At 52.1% G+C, this 15,994-nt stretch overlaps 1 protein-coding gene across 1 annotated transcript in view; it reads left to right on the top strand.

Moving 5' to 3' along the window:
* The window catches only part of LOC142842013 (ubiquitin carboxyl-terminal hydrolase 11-like), a 111,201-nt gene that overhangs the window by 17,546 nt on the left and 77,661 nt on the right, over window positions 1–15,994 (top strand). The window contains exons 3-9 of the mRNA XM_075959001.1: window positions 830–960; window positions 2,333–2,450; window positions 4,687–4,829; window positions 5,408–5,469; window positions 8,874–8,967; window positions 10,581–10,754; window positions 11,303–11,461. Coding sequence (XP_075815116.1) covers window positions 830–960; window positions 2,333–2,450; window positions 4,687–4,829; window positions 5,408–5,469; window positions 8,874–8,967; window positions 10,581–10,754; window positions 11,303–11,461 — 881 coding nt within the window. The remainder of the gene's footprint in view (window positions 1–829; window positions 961–2,332; window positions 2,451–4,686; window positions 4,830–5,407; window positions 5,470–8,873; window positions 8,968–10,580; window positions 10,755–11,302; window positions 11,462–15,994) is intronic.

Genomic DNA, 15,994 nt, shown 5'->3' with positions numbered 1-15,994 from the left:
TATTAATAATGTAAATATAATTCTGAAGCCTAAATATTAACAGCATAATGATTATATTCTTGTATGTTATGTTACATATTCATAAATATTAATAAATATTGATATTTATTAATAAGTATTAATAAATATTTCTGAAACCCCTCACGCTGAGCCGCGGCGATGGAAATGAAACCGGGCTTTGGGTTTCACTGATTTTTCAAAACATCTATTGGAATAGTTTTCTAAGCTTAGTCATTGGTGGGGTGTGGCCAGAGTTAACGGTGCCTTTCTTCTTCTTTTTTAATATTTATTTATGTATTTATCATGTATACAATATTCTAATTTTATATTTATTTATTATGTATACAATATTTTAATTTTATATTTATTTATCATGTAGACAATATTCTTATTTTTATATTTATTCATTTTGTATACAATATTCTAATTTTTATATTTATCATGGATACAATATTCTAATTTATTTATTTATTTATTATGGATACAATACTCATCACAGACGTTTCTGAGCCGCCCTGTGGTGGCCGGGACTCGAACTCAGGACCTGGGGGCGAGCAGGCCGTGCTCTAACCACTGAGCCGTCTCTCCAGCCCCCTGAATATTAATTTTTTATATTTATTAATTTATTATGTATACAGTATTCTAATTTTTATATTTATTGATCATGTATACAATATTATTTTTATATTTATTAATTTATTATGTGCACAATATTATTTTTATATTTATTATGCATATGATATTGTTTTTATATTTATTAATTTATTATGTATACAATATTATTTTTCACATTTATTGATTTATTCCGCGTACACCGTTCCGTCTGCAGATCGGATCAGCTGGCATCTCCGCGAGGGCCTGCGCGAGGGCGAGGACTTCGTGCTGCTCCCGGCGACCGCGTGGGACGAGCTGGTCGGCTGGTACGGCCTGGAGGAGGGGCAGCCGCCGATCGAGCGCAAGGTAGATGTGCGATATGCTAATTTATTTATTCATTATGTGCACGATATTCTAATTTATTCATTATGCATGCAATATTCTAATTTACCCATTATGTGTGCAATATTCTAATTTATTTATTCATTATGGATACAATATTCTAATTTTTATATTTATTTATCATATACACAATATTCTAATTTTATATGTATTATGTATACAATATTCTAATTTTATATGTATTATGTATACAATATTCTAATTTTATATGTATTATGTATACAATATTACAATTTTATATTAATTATGTATGCAATATTCTAATTTATTTATTATGTGTGCAATATTCTAATTTATTTATTCATTATGCACACGATGTTCTAATTTTACATTTATTTATTTACTCATTGTGCATACAATATTCTAATTTTTACGTTTATTCATTATGTATACAGTATTCTAATTTTTATATTTATTTTTTATTCATTACGTATACGATATTCTAATTTTTGTTTTTATTTATTATGTATGCAATATTCTAATTTATTTATTTATTCATTATGTATATAATATTTTAATTTTATATTTATTTATGTATTCATCACGTACACCATATTCCAATTCTCTTTTATATTTATTTATTCATCATGCATACAACATTCTAATTTTACATTTATTTATTTACTCATTGTGCATACAATATTCTAATTTTTATATTTATTATGTATACAATATTCTAATTTTATATTTATTTATTATGTATATAATATTCTAATTTTATATTTATTTATCATGCATACAATATTCTAATTTTATATTTATTATATATACAATATTATAATTTTATATTAATTACGCACGCAATATTCTAATTTTATAGTTATTGTGTACACCATATTCTAGTTTTATATTTATTTATCATGTATACAGTATTCTAATTTTATATTTATTTATTATGTGTATAATATTATAATTTTATATTTATTTATTTATCACGTGCACCATATTCTAATTTTATATTTATTATGCACACCATATCCTAATTTTATATTTATTATGCATACGATATTATAATTTTATATTTATCATGCACACAATATTCTAATTTTATATTTATTTATTGTGTATACAATATTCTAATTTTATATTTATTTATTATGCACACAGTATTCTAATTTTATATGTATTTATTATGCATACGATATTATAATTTTATATTTATCATGCACACAATATTCTAATTTTATATTTATCATGTACACAATATTCTAATTTTATATTTATTATGTATACAATATTCTAATTAATATTTATTTATTATGCACACAATATTCTAATTTATATGTATTTATCATGTGTATAATATTATAATTTTATATGTATTTATCCCCCCCAGGTCGTAGAACTCTGCGGCCTGCACCGGGTCGAGCTCTACCCCCTCGAGCTGCTCCTGGTGCAGCACAGCGACATGGAGACCGCGCTCACCATCCGCTTCAGCCAGACGGACTCCGTGGGTGAGGCTCGGGGCGCCCGGGACTCGAACTCGGGGCTCTGGGGTGGCCGGGACTCGAACTCGGGGCCCCTGGGATCAAGATGGCCGTGAGCCACCACGGGGCGGCCGGGACTCGAACTCGGGGCTTCTGGGATCAAGATGGCCGTGAGCCACCACGGGGCGGCCGGGACTCGAACTCGGGGCCTCGGGAAGTGGAGGATTAAAACAGTTATGAGTGTGTTCAGTCTACACGGGTTTGATCCAGTTGGAACCAGTTTGATCCGGTCTGATCCAGTTTGATCCGTCTTTGAACCTGTCTACACTATTTTGATACAGTTTGAAATGGTTTGATCCGGTCTGATCCGGTTTGATCCAGTTTAATCCCTTTTTTGAACCCATCTATACTGGTTTGATCCAGTTTGAACCAGTTTGATCTGGTCTGATCCGGTTTGATCCGGTCTTGAACCTGTCTACACTGGTTTGATCCAGTTTGATCCAGTTTTGAACCTGTCTACACTGGTTTGATCCAGTTTGAAATGGTTTTATCCGGTCTGATCCGGTTTGATCCGGTTTTGAACCTGTCTACACTGGTCTGATCCAGTTTGATCCTGTTTTGAAGCGGTCTACACTGGTTTGATCCAGTTTAAACCAGTTTGGTCCAGTTTGAACCAGTTTGATCCGTTTTTTGAACCTGTCTACACTGGTCTGATCCAGTTTGAGCCGGTCTGATCCGGTCTGATCTGGTTTGATCCCGTTTTTGAACCTGTCTACACTGGTTTGATCCAGTTTAAACCAGTTTGGTCCAGTTTTGAACCTGTCTACACTGGTCTGATCCAGTTTGAGCCGGTCTGATCTGGTCTGATCCGGTTTGATCCCGTTTTTTAACCTGTCTACACTGGTTTGATCCAGTTGGAACCAGTTTGACCCGGTTTTGAACCTGTCTACACTGGTCTGATCCAGTTTGAGCCGGTCTGATCCAGTTTGATCCCGTTTTTGAACCTGTCTACACTGGTTTGATCCAGTTGGAACCAGTTTGATCCAGTTTGAACCAGTTTGATCCGGTTTTGAACCTGTCTACACTGGTTTGACCCAGTTTGAACCAGTTTGATCTGGTCTGATCCGGTTTCATCCAGTTTTGAACCCGTCTACACTGGTTTTCGTTCATTCCTCGTGAAGGAGATTTTTGGTTCAAACCTATTTCGTGTCTTTTTTTTTTTAATCTACTTTTATCTTTTTATTTCATGTTGTCATTTAGTGATTTTTTACATTTATTTTAATTTACTTTATTTCATTATTTCTAATCGATGTCAGTTCATGTTTACGGATTGACTTTTATTTTTATTCGTTTTATCCTTTTTAGATCTATTTCAACAAATTAATTTTTATTTCATTCCATTTGTGTACCATGTAATGTATTTTAATGTAGTTAATTAAAATATCTTTCTATTGGATCTATTTATTTACCGTGTAATGTATTTTAATGTAATTATTTAAGATATCATTCTATTGGATCTATTTATTTACCGTGTAATGTATTTTAATGTAGTTAATTAAAATATTTTTAATTCGTTTTAATTAAAATATTTCTAATCCATTTTAATCAATTAACATATTTTCAATTCGTTTTAATTAATTAACTTATTGAATTCTTTTTTAATTTATTTTTATCCCCCTTTAATTTAATTAATTAAAATATGTTTAATTCACTTTAATTAAAATATTTCTAATCCGTTTTAATCAATTAAAATATCTTTAATCCGTCTTAATCAATTAAAATATTTTCAATTTGTTTCAATCAATTAAAACAATTTTAATTTGTCTTAATCCATTAAAATATTTTTAATTTGTTTTAATTAATTAACTCATTGAATTCTTTTTTAGTTTATTTTTTATCCCCCTTTAATTTAATGAATTAAAATATGTTTAATCCGTCTTAATCAATTAAAATATTTTTAATCCGTTTTATTTAAAATATTTTTAATTCATTTTCATTATTTAAAATATTTTCAATTCGTCTTAATCAATTAAAATAATATTTTTAATCCGTCTTAATTAATTAAAATATTTTTAATTCGCTTTAATTAATTAAAATATTTTTAATTCGCTTTAATTAATTAAAATATTTCTAATCCGTTTTAACTAATTAAAATATTTCAATCCGTCTTAATTAATTAAGATAGTATTTTTATCCATCTTGACTAAGATATCTTTAATTGAATATTAATTAAATATTAATTAAACATTAATTCCCCCCCCAGAGCACGTCCTGCAGACGGCCCGCGAGCAGTTCCTGGTGGAGCCCCAGGAGGACGCGCGGCTCTGGATCAAAACCCCCGAGGGCCTCGATCGCCTCTGCAACACCCGGCTCAGCCTGCTGGACGCCTGCGTGGAGACGGGGCAGGTGGGGCGGGGGGGTGCTCGGCGCTCGGTACCCCCGGGTGCTGGGGGCTCGGTACCCCTGGGTGCTTACAGATCGGTGCTCAGTACTCAGTGCTCGGTGCTCAGTACCCCCGGGTGCTCAGCGCTCGGTACCCCTGGGTGCTCGGGGCTCGGTACCCCTGGGTGCTTACGGATCGGTGCTCAGGACTCAGTGCTCGGGGCTCGGTACCCTGGGTGCTCGGTGCTCAGTACCCTGGGTGCTTGGTGCTCAGTCCTCGATGCTTACGGATCGGTGCTCAGTGCTTAGTACCCCTGATACCCCGTGCTTAGTACTCAGTGCTTACGGATCAGTGCTCAGTGCTCGGTGCTCAGGACCCTGGGTGCTCAGTGCTCAGTACTCAGTGCTCACGGATCGTTGCTCGGTACCCCTGGGTGCTCGGTGCTCAGTACTCAGTGCTTACAGATTGGGGCTCAGTGCTCTATGCTCTGTACCCTGGGTGCTCGGTGCTCAGTACCCCTGGGTGCTTGGTGCTCAGTACCCCTGGGTGCTCGGTGCTCAGTACCCCTCACGAATAATTCTCTTCCTCCCCTCCGCCCCAGCTGGTCATCATGGAGACCCGGAACAGAGACGGCACCTGGCCCAGCGCCCAGCTGTGCGGCGTGTGAGCCCCCGGGGTCACGGGGGTCGGGGTCACGGGGGTCACGGGGAGTCGGGGTCATGGGGAGTCGGGGTCACGGGGAGTCGGGGTCATAGGGCGGTCACGGGGAGTCGGGGTCACGGGGGGGTCACGGGGAGTCGGGGTCACGGGGGTCACGGGGAGTCGGGGTCACGGGGAGTCGGGGTCACGGGGGTCACGGGGAGTCGGGGTAACGGGGGTCACGGGGGTCACGGGGAGTCGGGGTCACGGGGAGTCGGGGTCACGGGGAGTCGGGGTCACGGGGGTCGGGGTCACGGGGAGTCGGGGTCATGGGAGTCGGGGTTCCCCTAAGGGGGTCACAGGGGTCACGGGGAGTCGGGGTCACGGGGGTCACGGGGAGTCGGGGTCACAGGGGGGTCACGGGGAGTCAGGGTCATGGGGGTCATGGGGAGTCAGGGTCACGGGGGTCATGGGGAGTCGGGGTCACGGGGGTCATGGGGAGTCGGGGTCACGGGGGTCATGGGGAGTCAGGGTCACGGGGGTCATGGGGAGTCGGGGTCACGGGGGTCACGGGGAGTCGGGGTCATGGGGGTCACGGGGAGTCGGGGTCACGGGGGTCACGGGGGTCATGGGGAGTCAGGGTCCCGGGGAGTCGGGGTCACGGGGGGTCAGGGTCACGGGGGTCACGGGGAGTCGGGGTCACGGAGAGTCAGGGTCCCGGGGAGTCGGGGTCCCGGGGAGTCGGGGTCACGGGGGGTCAGGGTCACGGGGGTCACGGGGAGTCGGGGTCATGGGGAGTCAGGGTCACGGGGGTCATGGGGAGTCGGGGTCATGGGGGTCACGGGGAGTCGGGGTCACGGGGAGTCGGGGTCACGGGGGGTCAGGGTCACGGGGGTCACGGGGAGTCGGGGTCACGGGGAGTCGGGGTCACGGGGGTCATGGGGAGTCGGGGTCCCGGGGAGTCGGGGTCACGGGGGGTCAGGGTCACGGGGGTCATGGGGAGTCGGGGTCATGGGGGTCACGGGGAGTCGGGGTCACGGGGAGTCGGGGTCACGGGGGGTCAGGGTCACGGGGGTCACGGGGAGTCGGGGTCACGGGGAGTCGGGGTCACGGGGGTCATGGGGAGTCGGGGTCCCGGGGAGTCGGGGTCACGGGGGGTCAGGGTCACGGGGGTCATGGGGAGTCGGGGTCATGGGGGTCACGGGGAGTCGGGGTCACGGGGAGTCGGGGTCCCGGGGAGTCGGGGTCACGGGGAGTCGGGGTCACAGGGGGTCAGGGTCACGGGGGTCACGGGGAGTCGGGGTCACGGGGAGTCGGGGTCATGGGGAGTCAGGGTCACGGGGGTCATGGGGAGTCGGGGTCATGGGGGTCACGGGGAGTCGGGGTCACGGGGAGTCGGGGTCACGGGGGGTCAGGATCACGGGGGTCACGGGGAGTCGGGGTCACGGGGGTCACGGGGAGTCGGGGTCACGGGGAGTCGGGGTCACGGGGGGTCAGGGTCACGGGGGTCATGAGGAGTCGGGGTCCCGGGGAGTCGGGGTCACGGGGGGTCAGGGTCATGGGGGTCACGGGGAGTCGGGGTCACGGGGAGTCGGGGTCACGGGGGGTCAGGGTCACGGGGGTCACGGGGAGTCGGGGTCACGGGAGTCATGGGGAGTCGGGGTCCCGGGGAGTCGGGGTCACGGGGGGTCAGGGTCACGGGGGTCACGGGGAGTCGGGGTCACGGAGAGTCAGGGTCCCGGGGAGTCAGGGTCACGGGGGTCATGGGGAGTCGGGGTCATGGGGGTCACGGGGAGTCGGGGTCACGGGGAGTCGGGGTCACGGGGGTCACGCGGAGTCGGGCTCACGGGGGTCGGGGTCACGGGGAGTCGGGGTCACAGGGGTCACGGGGGGTCGGGGTTCCCCTAGGGGGGTCACGGGGGTCATGGGGAGTCGGGGTCACGGGGAGTCGGGGTCACAGGGGTGTCGGGGTTCCCCTAGGGGGGTCACAGGGGTCACGGGGAGTCGGGGTCACAGGGGTGTCGGGGTTCCCCTAGGGGGGTCACAGGGGTCACGGGGAGTTGGGGTCACGGGGAGTCGGGGTCACAGGGAGTCGGGGTCACGGGGGTCACGGGGAGTCGGGGTCATGGGGAGTCGGGGTCACAGGGAGTCAGGGTCACGGGGAGTCAGGGTCACGGGGGTCACGGGGGGTCAGGGTCACGGGGAGTCGGGGTCATGGGGAGTCGGGGTCACAGGGAGTCGGGGTCACGGGGGTCATGGGGAGTCGGGGTCACGGGGAGTCAGGGTCACGGGGGTCACGGGGAGTCGGGGTCATGGGGGTCACGGGGAGTCAGGGTCACGGGGAGTCAGGGTCACGGGGGTCATGGGGAGTCGGGGTCCCGAGGAGTCGGGGTCACGGGGAGTCGGGGTTCCCCTAGGGGTCACAGGGGTCACGGGGAGTCGGGGTCACGGGGCGTCAGGGTCACGGGGAGTCGGGGTCATGGGGAGTCGGGGTCACGGGAGTCGGGGTTCCCCTAGGGGTCACGGGGAGTCGGGGTTCCCCTAGGGGTCACGGGGAGTCAGGGTCACGGGGGTCGGGGTCACGGGGAGTCGGGGTCATGGGGAGTCAGGGTCACGGGGGTCATGGGGAGTCGGGGTCCCGGGGAGTCGGGGTCACGGGGGGTCAGGGTCACGGGGGTCACGGGGAGTCGGGGTCACGGAGAGTCAGGGTCACGGGGAGTCGGGGTCACGGGGAGTCGGGGTCACGGGGGTCATGGGGAGTCGGGGTCATGGGGGTCACGGGGAGTCAGGGTCACGGGGAGTCAGGGTCACGGGGAGTCAGGGTCACGGGGAGTCAGGGTCACGGGGAGTCAGGGTCACGGGGAGTCAGGGTCACGGGGGTCATGGGGAGTCGGGGTCCCGGGGAGTCGGGGTCATGGGGAGTCGGGGTCACAGGGAGTCGGGGTCACGGGGAGTCAGGGTCACGGGGAGTCAGGGTCACGGGGGTCACGGGGAGTCGGGGTCATGGGGGTCACGGGGAGTCAGGGTCACGGGGAGTCAGGGTCACGGGGGTCACGGGGAGTCGGGGTCCCGAGGAGTCGGGGTCACGGGGAGTCGGGGTTCCCCTAGGGGTCACAGGGGTCACGGGGAGTCGGGGTCACGGGGTGTCAGGGTCACGGGGAGTCGGGGTCACGGGGTGTCAGGGTCACGGGGAGTCGGGGTCATGGGGAGTCGGGGTCACGGGAGTCGGGGTTCCCCTAGGGGTCACGGGGAGTCGGGGTCACAGGGGTCACAGGGAGTCGGGGTCACAGGGGTCACGGGGAGTCGGGGTTCCCCTAGGGGGTCACAGAGGTCACAGGGGTCCCGGGGAGTCGGGGTTCCCGTGTGTGACCCCAGGGGTCACAGGTCAGGGGTCACAGGTCAGGGGTCACAGGCCCCCCTCCCCCCAGGAACAACATGGAGGACGAGGACTTCCGGGGTCAGCCTGGCGTCTGCGGCCTCGCGAACCTGGGCAACACCTGCTTCATGAACTCGGCCCTGCAGGTCGGTCTGCGCCGCTCTCGTCCGGTTAGAACCGGTCTGATCCTATCTACACCAGTTTGATCGTGTCTGATCCGGTCTGATCCAGTTTGAACCAGTTTGATCCAGTTTGATCCACTTTGATTTCGTTTTGAACCTGTCTACACTGGTTTGATCCAGTTAGAACCAGTTTGATCCGGTCTGAACCAGTTTGATCCGGTTTTGAACCCGTCTACACTGGATTGATCCAGTTTGATCCAGTTTGATTTCGTTTTGAACCTGTCTACACTGGTTTGAACCAGTTTGATCTGGTCTGATCCAGTTTGAACCGGTTTTGAAACAGTCTGCACTGGTTTGATCCAGTTTGAACCGGTTTGATCCGGTCTGATCCGGTTTGATCACATTTTTGAACCTGTCTATACTGGTTAGATCCAGTGTGAACCATTTTCATCTGGTCTGATCCAGTTTGAACCGGTTTTGAAACAGTCTACACCGGTTTGATCCAGTTTGAACCGGTTTGATCCGGTCTGATCCAGTTTGAACCGGTTTTGAAACAGTCTACAGAGCGGATCTGCTGTGCCCCACTTTGTTTTAAAGATTTATTTATCTATTACGTTCACAATATTCTTATATTTATTTATTTATTAGGTTACAATATTCTAATTTTCATGTATTTATTTATCATGTGCATCATATTCTACTTTTTAAATTTATTTATTTATCATGTATGCATTATTCTAATATTTATATTTATCTATCATGTCTACAATATTCTGATTTAATCACACGATAATCTGATTTAATCACACAATATTCTGATTTAATCACACGATAATCTGATTTAATCACACAATATTCTGATTTAACCACACAATATTCTGATTTAATCAATTATTAATATTTAATTAATCAATATTCTGATTGAATCACACAATATTCTGATTTAATCACACAATATTCCGATTTAATCACACAATATTCTGATTTAATCACACGATAATCTGATTTAATCACACAATATTCTGATTTAATGAATTATTAATATTTAATTAATTAATATTCTGATTTAATCACACGATAATCTGATTTAATCACACGATAATCTGATTTAATCACACAATATTCTGATTTAATGAATTATTAATATTTAATTAATCAATATTCTGATTTAATCACACGATAATCTGATTTAATCACACAATATTCTGATTTAACCACACAATATTCAGATTTAATCAATTATTAATATTTAATTAATCAATATTCTGATTGAATCACACAATATTCTGATTTAACCACACAATATTCCGATGTAATCATATTTAACTAATTAATATTCCGATTTATTAATTATTAATATTTAATTAATTAACATTCCGATTTATTAATTATTAACATCTAATTGATATTCCATTTTATTGATTATTGATGATTAATTATTAATATCGAATCAATTAATACTCTGGTTTAATCTATTATTAATATTTAATTAATATTCTGATTTAATCAATTATTATTTAATTATTTAATATTCCGATTAAATTCATTATTTAATTAATTAACATTCCGATTTATTGATTATTGATATCTAATCAATATTCCGATTTATCAATAATTAATCAATATCCCGCCCCCAGTGCCTCAGCAACGTGCCGCGCCTCACCGACTACTTCCTGCACAACCGCTACCTGGCGGAGCTGAACTTCGGGAACCCGCTGGGCACGCGCGGGGAGCTGGCCGAGGCCTACGCGGATTTGCTCAAGCAGACGTGGTCGGGCTGCCACCGCGCCGTCGCGCCGCGCGTGTTCAAGGTGCGAATCCCACCGCGGGTTCAGGGTGCGAGTCCTCCCCGCGTTCCATTCCCGTGTTCAGGGTGCAAATCCCCCCCGTGTTCCCCGTGTTCAGGGTTCGAATCCTCCCACGGGTTCAGGGTTCGAATCCCCCTGTGTTCCGGGTTCGAATCCTCCCCGTGTTCCCCGTGTTCCCCGTGTTCCCCGTGTTCCGGGTTCAAATCCCCCCCCATGTTCCGGGTTCGAATCCCCCCTGTGTTCAGGGTTCGAATCCCCCCGTGTCCCCCGTGTTCAGGGTTCGAATCCCCCCGTGTCCCCCGTGTTCCGGGTTCGAATCCCCCCGTGTCCCCCGTGTTCCGGGTTCGAATCCCCCCCGTGTTCAGGGTTCGAATCCCCCCGTGTTCCCTGTGTTCAGGGTTCGCATCCCCCCCGTGTCCCCCGTGTTCAGGGTTCGAATCCCCCCCGTGTTCCGGGTTCGAATCCCCCCCGTGTCCCCCGTGTTCAGGGTTTGAATCCCCCCGTGTCCCCCGTGTTCCGGGTTCGAATCCCCCTCTCCCCCTCCCCCCCAGAACAAGGTCGGCCGCTTCGCCGCGCAGTTCCTGGGCTCCCGGCAGCACGACGCGCAGGAGCTGCTGGCCTTCCTGCTGGACGGGCTGCACGAGGACCTCAACCGCGTGCGCACCAAGGAGTACGTGGAGCTGCGCGACGGCGCCGGCCGGCCCGACTGGGTAGGCGCGGGGCCCCGGGTTCGAGTCCCGGACACCCAAGACCCCCGGGGTCCCGAGTTCAAGTTCCAGCAGGGCGGCTCAGTGGTTAGAGCGCCGCCTGCTCTCCCCCCACCCCCCGGCGTCCCGAGTTCGAGTCCCGGCGTGACGTCTGGCGCCCTCTGCTGGCCTGCAGGCAGACAGGGTATTGTAGACATAATGAGTAAATAAATATAAAAAGAATTAGAATATTGTATTCATGATAAATAAATATTAAAAATTAGAATATTGTACGCATAATGAATGCAAGAAGTAGAATGTTGTATATATAATAAATTAATATAAAATGACGATATTGTATACATATTAAATGAATAAATATAAAAATTAGAATATCATGCATAATGAATAAATAAATATAAAATTAGAATGTTGTATCCATAATAAATATAAAAGAAAATTAGAATATGCATACTAAATAAATAAATATAAAAATTAGAATACTGTATGCATAATGATTAAATAAATATAATTATTAGAATACTGTATACACAATGAATAAATAAAAAAGACAACTAGAGTATTGTACACATGATAAATAAATATAAAAATAAACACGAACGAGAAGTAGAATATTGTATACATAATGAATAAATGTAAAAATTAGAATATCGTATATATGATGAGTAAGTATAAAAGTTAGAATACTGCGTACATAATGAATAAATAAATAAATATAAAATTAGAACATTGTATCCATGATTAATAAATAAATATTTTAAGGGCTGGACGGGCGGCTCAGTGGTTAGGATCCCCGCCTGCTCTTCCCGAGGTCCCGAGTTCGAGTCCTGACAAACCCACCTGACCCCGCCCTGACCCCGCCGTAACCCCACTGTGACCCACCTGACCCCGCCCTGACCCCGCTGTGACCCCCCTGACCCCGCCATGATCCCCCTGACCCCGCCGTGAACCCCTGACCCCGCCGTGACCCCGCCGTGACCCCCCCAACCCCGCCGTGACCCCCCGTGACCCCGCCGTGACCCCCCTGACCCCTCCACAAGCTGCGCAACGACTCCGTGATCGTGGACACGTTCCACGGTCTCGACCCCTGACCCCCTGACCCCCTGACCCCCTGACCCCTCCTGACCCCTGACCCCGCTGTGACCCCACAGGAAGTGGCCCAGGAGGCCTGGCGGAACCACAAGCTGCGCAACGACTCCGTGATCGTGGACACGTTCCACGGCCTCTTCCCCTGACCCCCTGACCCCTGACCCCTGACCCCGCCGTGACCCCTCCTGACCCCTGACCCCGCTGTGACCCCACAGGAAGTGGCCCAGGAGGCCTGGCGGAACCACAAGCTGCGCAACGACTCCGTGATCGTGGACACGTTCCACGGCCTCTTCCCCTGACCCCTGACCCCTGACCCCGCCGTGACCCCTCCTGACCCCTGACCCCGCTGTGACCCCCACAGGAAGTGGCCCAGGAGGCCTGGCGGAACCACAAGCTGCGCAACGACTCCGTGATCGTGGACACGTTCCACGGCCTCTTCCCCTGACCCCCCTGACCCCTGACCCCTGACCCCTCCTGACCCCTGACCCCGCTGTGACCCCACAGGAAGTGGCCCAGGAGGCCTGGCGGAACCACAGGCTGCGCAACGACTCCGTGATCGTGGACACGTTCCACGGCCTCTTCCCCTGACCCCTGACCCCCTGACCCCGCCGTGACCCCTCCTGACCCCTGACCCCGCTGTGACCCCACAGGAAGTGGCCCAGGAGGCCTGGCAGAACCACAAGCTGCGCAACGACTCCGTGATTGTGGACACGTTCCACGGCCTCTTCCCCTGACCCCCCTGACCTCTGACCCCCTGACCCCGCCGTGACCCCTCCTGACCCCTGACCCCGCTGTGACCCCACAGGAAGTGGCCCAGGAGGCCTGGCGGAACCACAGGCTGCGGAACGACTCCGTGATCGTGGACACGTTCCACGGCCTCTTCCCCTGACCCCTGACCCCCTGACCCCGCCGTGACCCCGCCGTGACCCCCCTGACCCCACCGTAACCCCACTGTGACCCCCCATGACCCCGCCGTGACCCCCCTGACCCCGCCATGACCCCCCTGACCCCGCCATGACCCCGCCGTGACCCCCCCTGACCCCGCCGTGACCCCCCTGACTCCCGCTGACCCCCCTGACCCCGCCCTGACCCCGCTGTGACCCACCGTGACCCCACCCTGACCCCGCTGTGACCCCCCCAACCCCACCCTGACTCTGCCATGACCCCGCTGTGACCCACCGTGACCCCACCCTGACCCCGCCTGACGCCGCTGTGACCCCTTCTGACCCCCCTGACTCCTCCTGACCCCTCCTTACCCTGCCATGACCCCGCTGTGACCCCGCCGTGACCCCCCTGACCCCGCCCTGACCCCCCTGACCCCGCCCTGACCCCGCCCTGACCCTGCCGTGACCCCCTTGACCCCACCCTGACCCCGCCCTGACCCCTCCCTGACTCCGCCCTGAACCCTCCATGACCCTGCCATGACCGCCCTGACCCCGCTGTGACCCGCCGTGACCCCACCCTGACCCCGCCGTGACCCCCCCAACCCCACCCTGACTCTGCCATGACCCCACTGTGACCCCGCCCTGACCCCACCCTGACCCTGCCGTGACCCCACCCTGACACTGCCGTGACCCCCCTGACCCCGTGACCCCCCTGACCCCTCCATGACCCTGCTGTGACCCCCCTGACTCCCCCGTGACAGCCCTGACCCCTCCGTGACCCCGCTGTGACGCCCTGACCCCGATGTGACCTCCCCTGACCCCGCCGTGATCCCCCCGACCCCGCCGTGACCCCCCTGACCCCGCTGTGACCTCCCCTGCCCCTGCCCTGACCTCGCCGTGACCCCGCCGTGACCCCGCTGTGACCCCGCTGTTACCCCTCCTGACCCCTGACCCCGCCGTGACCCCTCCTGACCCCTGACCCCTGTGACCCCACAGGAAGTGGCCCAGGAGGCCTGGCGGAACCACAAGCTGCGCAACGACTCCGTCATCGTGGACACGTTCCACGGCCTCTTCCCCTGACCCCTGACCCCTGACCCCCTGACCCCGCCGTGACCCCTGACCCCGCTGTGACCCCACAGGAAGTGGCCCAGGAGGCCTGGCGGAACCACAGGCTGCGCAACGACTCCGTGATCGTGGACACGTTCCACGGTCTCTTCCCCTGACCCCCTGACCCCTGACCCCTGACCCCGCCGTGACCCCTGACCCCGCTGTGACCCCACAGGAAGTGGCCCAGGAGGCCTGGCGGAACCACAAGCTGCGCAACGACTCCGTGATCGTGGACACGTTCCACGGTCTCTTCCCCTGACCCCCTGACCCCTGACCCCCTGACCCCGCCGTGACCCCTCCTGACCCCTGACCCCGCTGTGACCCCACAGGAAGTGGCCCAGGAGGCCTGGCGGAACCACAGGCTGCGCAACGACTCCGTGATCGTGGACACGTTCCACGGCCTCTTCCCCTGACCCCCTGACCCCTGACCCCTGACCCCGCCGTGACCCCTCCTGACCCCTGACCCCGCTGTGACCCCACAGGAAGTGGCCCAGGAGGCCTGGCGGAACCACAGGCTGCGCAACGACTCCGTGATCGTGGACACGTTCCACGGCCTCTTCCCCTGACCCCCTGACCCCTGACCCCGCCGTGACCCCGCTGTGACCCATCCTGACCCCTGACCCCGCTGTGACCCCACAGGAAGTGGCCCAGGAGGCCTGGCGGAACCACAAGCTGCGCAACGACTCCGTGATCGTGGACACGTTCCACGGCCTCTTCCCCTGACCCCCTGACCCCTGACCCCGCCGTGACCCCTGACCCCGCTGTGACCCCACAGGAAGTGGCCCAGGAGGCCTGGCGGAACCACAGGCTGCGCAACGACTCCGTCATCGTGGACACGTTCCACGGCCTCTTCCCCTGACCCCCTGACCCCTGACCCCTGACCCCGCCGTGACCCCTCCTGACCCCTGACCCCGCTGTGACCCCACAGGAAGTGGCCCAGGAGGCCTGGCGGAACCACAGGCTGCGCAACGACTCCGTGATCGTGGACACGTTCCACGGCCTCTTCCCCTGACCCCCTGACCCCTGACCCCCTGACCCCGCCGTGACCCCTCCTGACCCCTGACCCCGCTGTGACCCCACAGGAAGTGGCCCAGGAGGCCTGGCGGAACCACAGGCTGCGCAACGACTCCGTGATCGTGGACACGTTCCACGGCCTCTTCCCCTGACCCCCTGACCCCTGACCCCTGACCCCGCCGTGACCCCTCCTGACCCCTGACCCCGCTGTGACCCCACAGGAAGTGGCCCAGGAGGCCTGGCGGAACCACAGGCTGCGCAACGACTCCGTGATCGTGGACACGTTCCACGGCCTCTTCCCCTGACCCCCTGACCCCTGACCCCGCCGTGACCCCGCTGTGACCCATCCTGACCCCTGACCCCGCTGTGACCCCACAGGAAGTGGCCCAGGAGGCCTGGCGGAACCACAAGCTGCGCAACGACTCCGTGATCGTGGACACGT

Source organism: Microtus pennsylvanicus, chromosome Y, assembly GCF_037038515.1.
Source record: "Microtus pennsylvanicus isolate mMicPen1 chromosome Y, mMicPen1.hap1, whole genome shotgun sequence".
Classification (NCBI taxonomy): Eukaryota; Metazoa; Chordata; class Mammalia; order Rodentia; family Cricetidae; genus Microtus; species Microtus pennsylvanicus.
The sequence above is the reverse complement of the archived record's forward strand: the minus strand, read 5'-3'. Positions and strand labels throughout refer to the sequence as shown.